The following is an 11286-nucleotide window of genomic DNA, read 5'->3' as shown; positions in this document are numbered from 1 at the left end:
CGCGCGCATGCGCGGGGCCGTCTGGCCGTTTTTACCTGCGTGGCCTTTGAAGATCTTCGAGATGACGACGGGGACTCTGTGCTCCGCACCTCCCTAGAAGACAGCAGTGGACAGAGGTGACGAGCGCCGCGGAAGCGCTGGCGCAGAGGCGCGTGGGGAGGCGGCGTTCGTACCTTTATGCTCAGGCCCAAGCCGCCGGCGGGCTGTCTGCGAAGCGTGACGGTTCTGTGCTTTAAAAAATTTCAGAAAACAAGCCAGTTTAGGTTAAAAGGCACTATCGGGGAGGAAGCGCGAAATGCATGTCGTACTCATTGAACTTAAGTAACTGGTGTCACATATTTCCGAGTGACGTTGCTTAAATAACAGTAATGACTCGATGGCACATCCCCAGTCTCTGCACCGCGCGTGGAAAGAAAAGCGGCCGCAGAACCATTCGCGGGCCTTAGCGAAACCCACGAGCGTCCCCGCGAAGCCGCCCAGTCCCCGCGCTGTCCCCCAACCCCGTCCCCGAGGACGGTGCCGCCCCGTTTCCCGAGCAGCAAACTCCGAGCGGTGAGGCGCTCGTGGCTCCGTTTTAAGTCTGCTCTCGTTCTCCGATCCCCAAAGTGGCCCCCTCTCTGCCTTGCTTCTCCGCATAGTCCCATCATTTGGGGGCCAGTTTTAGATAATGGGGTGAATCCAAGGCTGGGCCACTACGCCACGTGCAGTGGCCGTGGGTGCCGATCCTGTTTAAAGGTATCCGAGGTGACAAAGCGCTCGACGTTCAACACGTCCTCGCGGGGGCACTGACCGCCGGCCTCTCCCGACCGCCGGACGTTGGAGCCCGCGCACGTGTCTTGTCTGACCGACAGTTCGCTAACCAGGGGCAACTGGACGGGGCTGGGAGGACGCGGAGGCGAGGCCTGCGGGGAGACGGCCCGGCGGGGAGACGGCGCGGGACGCGCGGGGAAGGACCGCGGCGACGTGCGGCGCTCTGATTTCTGCGGGAACCGTAGGCGCTTTCAGACAGAATGGCTCCGAAAGCCAATGTGCAGAGGAGGCCAGACTGAGGCAAAGGACCAGGAGGAGCCGTGCGGGCGCCACTGGGCCCGCAGTGAAAGACGCGGGACGAGGAGACACCACGGCGCGGAGGACGCGTCTCCAGAGCACAACTCTGTTGTTAGGAACGAACGTGTTCAAGGCTCAAAGTAAAGACAGGAAGCAAACAGCAGAGCAAATTAACCTATTTTAAAGAGCATACACAGAATACATTTTAATCGGAACGTTAACGGTTTCTGCCCACGTGACATTTATAACTGGTGAAAGAAACATTTAATCAGACCCCGGAAAAGAGCCGTAAGCGGGGACTTCAGCTCCAGATCATTTTCACTTTTCCCTGTAAATGAAGGTGACTGGTGACAAGCTCCTCCCAGAAGCTCGTTCCAGGCGTTGGTCGGAGATGCCAGGACACTCCTGCGGGCAGACACAGGACGGCCAGAGCCAGCGTGGGGTGAGGCCACCGCGGGGAGACGCACCCCTGCCTGAGAAGCGCACACAGCTTGCCCCCCACGAACACGGACAGGGCCTTCACGTGTGCTCGCCCACCTCACACACTCGTCCAGGAGCACGAAGCCCCCACCCTGCCCCAGGTAAGCGGGGACACGGGCGGACGGTCCTCGCATGACACCGCACATCTCACGCTGCTCAAATTTCCTGAGAAACGTACGATCGGAAAACTGGATTATCTCATGTTGCGTTAATCAGGAATGTCTACTATATAGGATTTCTCAAAATAGTCAATAATACTTTTCAATCTCAGCCATTAATATAAACATTTGAACCTGAGCATATGTGAGAGCAAATGTATTTTTAGTAGAAATGTTTGTTTCTACCTCTACAGACTTTGCCAGGTAATGACATTTAAATCTGTCATTTCATTCACGTACAGATCTTAGGAAGATAATTCAAAGGAAACATCAAAAATGATCGCGTGTGGCCAAACGGGTAAACGCACACCAAAACTCTGGACAACACGCCTAACGGGAGGGAAGAGAATTCACCATAAACATCTTCAGAACTGAACTAGAACTGGGGGCTCTCGCGTCTTTTGTTCTAAGCCAGAATACTATTTATTCAAATATTTGCTCCTTGCAATCTGCTAAGATTTCCTGAGTAAATTTGGCCCGGTCATTAAAATCTTTGCACAACTGAGTCTCTGCATCTGGAAAATAAGGATGATATTATGTGTCCTTCACAGAAAGTTGCTGTGGACTGAATTGTCCCCCCGAATCCTGTGTTGAAGCCCTAGCCACGTGTGACTGCTTGGACTTAAGGCCTTTTGAGGCAGTTAAGGTTACACGAGGTCACGGGCAGATGCTGACCTGGCAGGACACGTGTCCTTGGTGGGGGGGGAGGGGTCCAGAGCTCGCTCACTCAGAGGAAGGGCCACATGAAGGCACAGCCGAAGGACGGTCACCTGGAAGTGGGCACCCAGAAACCAGACGGGGACCCACGCCCCGCCAGAACCTTGATCTTGGACTTCCGGCCCCCAGAATGGTGAAAAGGTGGACTTCCGAAGTCTGAGCTGCGAGCCCGCATCTTCCGGCGGCCTGAGCTCACTGGGGAAGGCCACGCGACATAGTCACCAGAGGGAGCGGTGGCCTCCACGCTTCGTAACAGTGTCAGGCAGCTTAGTCTCCTGCAGGCAAAGGTCCTTCCCAGCTTTTCAAACGCCCTCGTTCGAACATCAAGCAGCTCCAGTGTTTCAAAACTGGGTTACAAGTTCGGCTGACTCGGGCTTTCAGGAATGAGATGTTATGACGATTAAGGCTCTGGAATGACGTTAACATCGTCACACCTTAGAACTTTGATTTTCAACACAAGACTTGTGAAAATGAGTAGATGGTGAAAAAGATAAACAGGAACCAAAACCTGTGCAGCTTTTAACGGAGCCCTCCCCACGCGGCCCGGCCGCGGCCCCCGCGTGTCCTGACTGACGACGCCCACGTCTGTTCACAGAGGTCGAGACGGGAATGACGCCGTCGAAGGCTTTTTCTAGCTGAACCCACTGTCGTTCGTCAGCACGCACGCTGCCGAGAACCGGCGCCGGGCAATGACCCGCCAAGCGGCTCCACCGCGGAAGGGAGCACGGCGGCCGGACCCCTCCCTGGGCTGTGCTCACCTCGCTCACACGCACACGGCCTCGTCGCGACCGGGCTCCGGGGCTCCCGCCCACCCAGGCGTGAAGCCAGAAGACACCAGACGGGCGCCGAGACCCCCGGAGAATCAGCTTCGAAGTCGCGGCAACAGCTCCATAAAGTCGTTTCACGTTCCATTCAGCCCTGGTCACGAGCGCAGAGATAGGGTCCGTCAGGACGTAGTCTCCGTCTTGTCATCTCTCTCAAAGCCAAGTCTTGGCATTGAATTCGTGTCACACCTCGGGAGCCGCGTTCCCTTCCGACTGTAAACGTTTGGAGACAGAGCCGCTTTCGAGGACAAAGGTAATTCTTGCCCATTATATATTTTTTGTCAAACAAAAGAGTGACTCTAGGTTATTAAAGTTAGATTTCTTGTTCTACTCCTCTAAAATACTGGTCTGCAAGTTACTGCTGTGTGATGTGTATAATCTGGCCCCTCGTTTTGACTTCATGTGGTCAAAGGTGAAATTTGAGAGAGTTTATGCATCATTGAAAGTAAACTGAAATAAATGCATTGACCAAATTCAAAATACGAATTCGTCCTGGCGGCGGGGGGTGGGGGGCGGGCTGAAATGCAAACAAGACTGTGCAGGAAAGGCATCGATCCGTTCAGGGTCCCCAGTAACTAAAAGGGACGGGCCACACGCACCTGCCTGGGGTAGATCTACATGGATCACGGACAAGGTCAAAACCGGAATGTTTGCAGAAAGAAGATACAATGTTATTCTACCGCTGTAACTTAAAAAAACACAATCGGGATGTGGGAAATCCACGTAAAGTAAGAGTTTCCGAGCTTAAGCGGAATAGCCACCCGGACCCCAGTCGAGGGGCCTCGGCCGAGTCTGACGGCTTTTACAACCCCGGCGAGGGGCAGGCACGTCGCACGTAGGAGACACGGACGAAAACTCTCGGGCTCCGCTTAGGCTCTTTACGATGTTTCTATGCTTGAAAAGTTACACAACTGAAGGAAAGAATATCAAAAATGTTAGCAGATTACGCAAAATATCTCGCCCATTACGATCTTAATTGTTTGAAGCTGCGTCTGGAGGACGCGATTTTGCATCTTTTGCGCTTGTGAAGTGTGTCTGTGGGCTCTCAGACACACGCAAACTGTTATTTTACCCTTGAACGGAATCCTGGGTGTAAATTCTTACAACAAAAACTATTCGCTACTTCAGGGATTTTGTATCTTAAGCCAGAGCTTCCCTTGGTCGAGCGGCCCGTGAGATGGGGTGCGTGGGGTGCGTTGCTGAGCTGGTGGGACCTCGTCACACGGCCAGGAAGGAGACATGCATGGGACGTGTCCAGACCCCTCCTGACTGCCTCGCTTGGCTACTCACTTCGGAAGCCTTTCGGAGAGGCTGCCGGCCGTTCCCCTGAGTGTGACTCTGACAGCACAGCTAACCCTCGGCCATCAGCCCCTGGACGTCACACTGGTCACTTCCTCAGGAGCTGCGGGGCCTGTCGGGCGCCTCGTCTGCCAGCTCGTTCGTGCTCAGGTCCCTCTCCCCCGCGGACAGTGCTTCGTGACGCGAACCACTCTTTTGGAAGTGAGCCATCCAAGGACAAGGGCAGTGGCCTTCCTTCGGCAAACAAGTCTCAAACAGGCACTGACCTCATGGCCAAGTCGCGTGGCCGCAGGCTGTGGTTCTCACAGGCAGGGTGTCTTCCGGCCTAGAGCCAGACGCTCAGCGAGCACGCGCCGACTGCCAGGGACGAGACAGGACCACGATGAGGGACCGGCTCGCGGCAAAGGGCCTGATGCGGGCCAGCCCCACGGGGCGTACCGATTCTCAGCTGCCGGGCTCCGGGCGCACGGCTGGGAGCGGCCGTGTTTGTGCCTCCCACGCAGCGTCCCCCGCCCAGACACGGACGCAGCTCGGTGCCCGGGGCCCAGCGGGGCGGTGACCTCCGCCTGGCAGACCTAACTGGGCTCGGTCGTCACGAGCAGGATGAGTGGCCGGGGTGGGTGGAGAAATCGCAGCATCCGCTGAAGGTGGCGGCAATGGGGCCGTCAGGGACCAAGGACAACGTACCGCACGAGGACACGTGCAGAAACCGCCTCTCGGAAGCCGGGAAGAAATGGATTTTCAGTTGGGGAAAAAGACTGAGAGACGAGCACGTGTTTGACGGTCAACGTAGGAAGAGCCGGGGAACGTCAGGTGAGTGCAGACGGCCGCTGCGTTACTGTTGCTTGTGGTTTGGCTGAATAAGATACGGGAAGCTGATCGTTACGTGTAAGGAAATAAAGCAACGAAAATTAAGGGCAAGAACAAAGAAATTAAAAATTTTTTAAAACCTAAAGCAGGTCGGGGTGGTAACTGTGAAACCGAAGGTCGGGAGGAGGGAGCGGGATGTAGACGAGGCGGACGGAGCAGCAGCGTCCACGTCGCTGCAGTCGAGCCGTCTGGGGACTGCGCGTGGCCACGTCAGGCACACGATGACCAGACGCTGCCGCTGCTGCAGCAAGGGTCACGATGACAAATCCCACCCGCGCCCCCGTCCCGTCTGCAGCCCCCACCCCGTCTCCGACAGGCTCCGTTTGCCAGTCTTGGGCTCCCCCGAGGCCCGATGCCGAATCAGCAGGATTAAAAACCTCTGGCTGTAAGAGTGAGTATTGTTTTGGTTCCTCTCTGTGATAAAAGTGACGTCTGTCACCAACGGACGTGGTGCTTCTGTCTTCAGCGGGTTCGAGAGGAGCACGCGCCATCTGCCCGTGATCGCTCTCCACAAACGGGCCGAGCCTGGGGTGGCCTCAGGGACACAGGTCACGGGAGGGCGGCCCAGTCCCCAGGTCCCCCCAGGCCCAGGAACCGTGCCGACCTTCACCGAGTGTGGGCGTCCCACCAGGAATGGAGATGTCATCTACCCGTGGCCATCCCCACCAAGAAAACCGGCCTCGGAAGCCGAGACGCCAGCCCGGGCAGCGGTACCGACTCTGCCGGGGACAGCGGAGGGGAAGGCAGAGCGCACGGCGGGGTCCCCTCCGGGACGGGGTAGTGGGCAGTGTGTGAGGCCAGCCCCCCACAACCCCGGGGCCACAGCGCGCCACTGCTTGACGGTGCTGGGCCTGAGTGGATGCCAGTTGGGTGCCACCCGGCCAGCCTCGGCACCTGCGTCTGGACGTTGGCACCGGCCAGGTTGCAGTGGTGCCGTCGCCCGTTCTGGGGTCCCCGTGACACCCCGACCTTTGCTTGATGTGCCCACAGGTGCACTGGGCACGCACGCCGAGCTGACCCCGATGCCTGCTGTTCCAGCTCCTGCCCTCCCCCCCGACTCAGGGTTCGGGGAGGCGGACAGCTCCCGGTCACTCCTCTGTCCGGCAGCTGCACTGTGCAGACCCCGCTCTGCCCTGCGGACTAAGTCCGCCTGCAGGGTGACTGTCCCAGGCCGGGCCCCACCGCAGCCAGCGAGGGGACCAGCCACACCGCGCGCACGCGAGAGCTGCCGCCTCAGAACCCAGAGGCCTCGTGCTGAAGCGGCTGTGACCTTCGTCAAAAACAGTCCTTTCTGTTCTCCAAAGACCTGATAAATTCTCATGGCAGGGTTGGTGTCATTTGCACAATTGGCTGAAGAACACAGGTTTTGAGTGTTCCTCGCACTAACAGGGGGAGCCTACTGACTGAGTGGGGTGCAGGAGGAATCCTGACTAAGTGGCTGGTTGTGTTTTCCTGTGGAGGAACATTCTCTCCGACGCCCCCTTACCCGATTCAGGCGCGTTTGTCCACGACGTGCTCCCCGCTTTTGCAGAAGGGGAGGTGCGTACCGAACTGGCGGAGACGTGGCAGGGGTATGTGTGTCGTGTGAGCTGTGTGGCGTCACCCGCCCCCAGTGCAGAGCACGGCTCTTCACAAAAAGCCTGCGGTGTTTTGGGAATCAATGAATCCCTTCAAATCATAAACAAACGTTTGTAGGAATGAACATACACTCAGCTTTCTGAGGGAGGGATTGATCATTTTCATCAAGAATTTAACCTTCGGTAGAGAATCCGACGATGAATTTTAAAAAGGCCAACTTACGTTCCCTGGACAACACAGCATGGTGATGCGAAGTGTTTTCACGGTGCCACGTCTGAGGTCTGTGGCAGGTTACAGACCCACTGTGCAGAGGGTCACTTCTAATGTTACCAACGCTGCCCTGACCTGCCCTGCCTGGTCCCGCCCCTGCTGATGTACGTGCACGTGGCCAGGGTGGGCGGGGGGAGGGGGTAAGGCAGAGCAGAGCTGGTGGCGGCGGCAGCAGGAGCTCACAGCGCACCTCGGGGTCACTGGGGACCTGGGGGGGGCACAGCGGGGCGGAAGCAGGACCGCCGAGGCCTGAGAGAGGAGAGCAAAAGGGACAGCCTCGCCCCTGCCCCCCGCTGTGCTGGCTCCGCCTCATTTGGGCCCCGGGGAGCAGCTGGCACAGGCTAGAACCGGGGCAGCGGGCGTGGGGCGGAGGACGGGGGTGGGGGGCGGGTTCCAGGGGAGACAGTGCCGCTGGTGGGGGGCCACGCACGTGAGAGGCGAACGCGTCGGTTTCTCGGGGAGCACCCTGTGCTTTGCGGACCCCTGTGCCTACCAAGGAAAGACTGAGGGGTTAAAGGTCACAAGGACTCGGAAATCCGATGACTGAGGCGTCACCGGGGCCATCGCGAAATGAAAGTGTCTTCCGGGCGGCTCCGAGACGCGCTGGAAAAGCAGCGTCACGCACGGCTTCTCGAGGGCCAGGTTTTGCAGCTGGCGGGGCCGGCGCCGGGGGCCGGTGACGGGCCCAGCAGGCCCACGGTGGGGGGCGGCGGGCATCCGGGGCCCTGAGGGGCCGGTCCCCACCCCCGACGGTGCTCAGGGCTCCGTTGCATCCGACAAGCGCTTCTCACCCCCCAGGAGCCTTCGCTCTGGGCCGGGAGTCTGGTAACGCCTGGGCCAGCCGTCTCGTGCGCACCTGGCCACGTCCACAGACACCCGGGCCGAGGCCCTGACGCGAAGCCGTCGTCCGTGTGTCTGTCCTCCCAGACAGACACCCTCGGGCTGCTGTCCCCCGTCCGCAGACCGGCGGTCACACTGCGTTGTTTCAGTTCCCAGTGAGAACACGTCGTGTCCCATCTCGTGGTATCTGGGGCCACTTTGCACACACAGCTCCTCCAGGGGAATGTGTTGGCAAAGGAAGTGACAGTGTCAGGGAGCGAGTGACAAATGGCACTTTGTCTGGTGACAATGAAAGCCAGCAGCCGGGGGCGTCTGAACAAGGGCGGGCGCCTCTCCCTCGGCAAACAGCCCTGAGTCCCCAAACCGAACAGCTGTCGCCTGGGGGAGCCCTCGGACTGTTAGCAGGAGATGCTGTAGCCCGAACCCCCAAATTGAGTGGCTGGCGTGTGGGGACGCCTCCTGTCTGCGGGAGGCGCTGCGGGGCGCCCTGGCCTGGGGCGCTGTGGCACTTACGTTTGCGCCGGGGTTGCTGCCACTAACACAGACGACATCTGGTTTTTGAATTGTCAGTACCTCTTTAGTCAGCTTCAGCCGGATGTCGTAGGCATTTCCAGAAGCTTCGTTGTGCAACAGAGCGGCCCCCGTTTTAGTCTGCGGACACAAAGCGGAGACAGACCAGGCTGTGAGGGAGGGACGCGGCCGCCGGCCGCTGCGAGCTGTCCTCGCAAGGACTTCGCCTCCTGGGCCTCCCGCCTGCCCGTGGACGCGCCGCGGGGGCCCGGGCAGCGGGGTGGGGAGCGGCCTCGTCCGCTCGGGCCACAGGCGGGGGGCCATGTGCACCCCTGGAGGTGGGAGGCTGTCACGGAGCATGGCGTCAGGCGCAGTGCGCCTGGTCCAGGAAGCTGGCCGCGTTGGCGCTGAAGGACGAGGTGTGATGTCCCAGCAGCCCCGCGCTTCCTGTCCCCTCTGGTGGCCGCGCCAGCCCTCTGAGCAGCCCGCACGTCCCTCCCTCCCTGCCACTCACTCGGAGACAGACCGGCCCGGGGCTCGTGACCTCGACCCTTCCTGTGGGGGGCCACGGAGGGGCAGGCCGGCGCAGGACGTCACCGTCACCATTGCTGGAGGTGACTGGAGGCCAGCACTGCGCTCTGAGCAGGGGCATCCCTGCTGCGCTCGTTCAGGACGAGAACTGTTCAGATCACATGGAAAGGTGTGACAGTGACCCACTCAGACAACACGCAGACACACTCACTCCCGCCACCACCATGCATCCCTCCGTCAGTCCCCCGGGCACGGCTCGGGGGCCTCCACAAACAGGAGACACTGAGTTGTGACGAGAGAACAGGCACTTTCCAGGACAAAGGTCGGGACGAGGGCGGCTGTGCTGTGACAGAGAATGTGGAATGGACTGTGCGTCAGCCTCCGGCTGCAGCTAATGGAAGCGACAGCCCTCGGTGCAGACCCGACACCCGGCCTCTGTCATTCGCTGCCACCGGAGCCCGACGATGCCATCTGAGGTAAGCCCTGCTTCTGCTCAAAGTGTCAAAAAATGGTCAGGAACGCAAACAAACGGGAGAAATTAAGCATTCCGACTCAAAATTATTTTATTCTAATCACTTTCTTCTATGAAAACCTTCCCTTCATGTCAAATTAAGTGTGCGCTGCAGCTGATTCGGAGGCGCCACACAAACACGACGTGCCAGTCCCAGACGGCCAGCACCAAGCTGCGGGGCATGACATCCACGTCCTCGGGAAGCCCGCAGAGACATGGAGCCCGGACGCAGGAGCGGCCGAGGGTCGGGGGAGCAGAGTGGGGGTGGGGACAGGCTGATCCCAGCGCCGCTTTCAGTCCCGACAGACGCCGTCAGCCATTCCCGCCGTTCAGCCAACGGGACGCAGCTTCGTGACATGTTACTTGGAAATCAGATGCTTACGGTCGTCTCAGCTTCTTAGAGCGAAATGTTGGCCTTTGCTCATGAAAAACAAGAACAAACACTGGCCCTCGCCGGCCCCGACTTCCCATCTGGCAAGCGGAGACCTCGGCCCTCTGCTCTCGGGTTGGGGGGGGCGTCTTTCCTCACCCCAGCCCAGCCCCGCTCCACTGGCAAGTCCCCGACGCTGTGAGCACCATCAGGGCCCATACCTGTCCCACGCCCGCCCTCCCCGCCGGGCTGGCCGCTCGCCTGTCCACCGGCCGCCGCTCCCACCCTGCCCGGCCCAGCATGTGTCAAAGTCGCAGTTTAATGCACCTCCTCTGCTTATTCGGAAATAAGCAGCTTCTCTCCACTGAACCACTGACATAAATGAATTAAAGCGTGACTATCACGTACTCGAAGAACGTTGAAAAGAAAGAGCTGTGAAAACACGCAGGGCAGGGCACACGCGCACGCACACACACACACACACAGAGCAGGGCACAGCCGCACGCACACACACACACAGACACACACACAGAGCAGGGCACAGCCGCACGCACACACACAGACACGCACACACTCAGGGCAGGGCACACCCACGCACGCGCGCACGCACACACACACACAGGGCAGGGCACAGCCGCACACACGCACGCGCACACACACACAGAGCAGGGCACAGCCGCACACACACGCACACAGACACACACACAGCAGGGCACACGCGCACACACATGCACACACAGAGCAGGGCACAGCCGCACACACGTGCACACACACGAGCAGGGCACAGCCGCACACACGCGTGCAAATACACACACAGAGCAGGGCAGGGCACACCCACGCGCACACACACACACAGACACGCACACACTCAGGGCAGGGCACACCCACATGCGCACACATGCATGTGTGCACACACGCATGCACATATGTGCACACACACACGCACGGCCTTGCAGGGCGGGGCGGGTGTGGGACAAGGACGGGTTTCCTCTGGTCCACTTTCAGCCATGCACAGCTGGGCGCATAACCCGTCCTTGGTCATCGTGGATTCCAGACTCCCAACGTCCTCTCCTGCCTCGCTCACGAGGCCCACACGCACGCGCACACACACACAGAGCAGGGCACAGCCGCACACACACGCGCACGCACACACACACACAGAGCAGGACACAGCCACACACACACACACACACAGAGCAGGGCACAGCCACACACACACACACACACACACACACACAGAGCAGGGCACATGCGCGCACACATGCACACACACGAGCAGGG

General features: G+C 59.4%; 1 protein-coding gene across 1 annotated transcript in view; it reads right to left on the bottom strand.

The window, feature by feature from the left end:
• The window catches only part of SNTG2 (syntrophin gamma 2), a 91655-nt gene that overhangs the window by 72712 nt on the left and 7657 nt on the right, over nucleotides 1-11286 (bottom strand). The window contains 3 exon segments of the mRNA XM_015588122.1: nucleotides 36-93; nucleotides 174-230; nucleotides 8597-8734. Coding sequence (XP_015443608.1) covers nucleotides 36-93; nucleotides 174-230; nucleotides 8597-8734 — 253 coding nt within the window.

The sequence above is a fragment of the Pteropus alecto genome, unplaced genomic scaffold, assembly GCF_000325575.1.
Source record: "Pteropus alecto unplaced genomic scaffold, ASM32557v1 scaffold61, whole genome shotgun sequence".
Lineage (NCBI taxonomy): Eukaryota > Metazoa > Chordata > Mammalia > Chiroptera > Pteropodidae > Pteropus > Pteropus alecto.
Note: the sequence above shows the minus strand (reverse complement) of the source record. Positions and strands in the feature narration are given on the sequence as shown.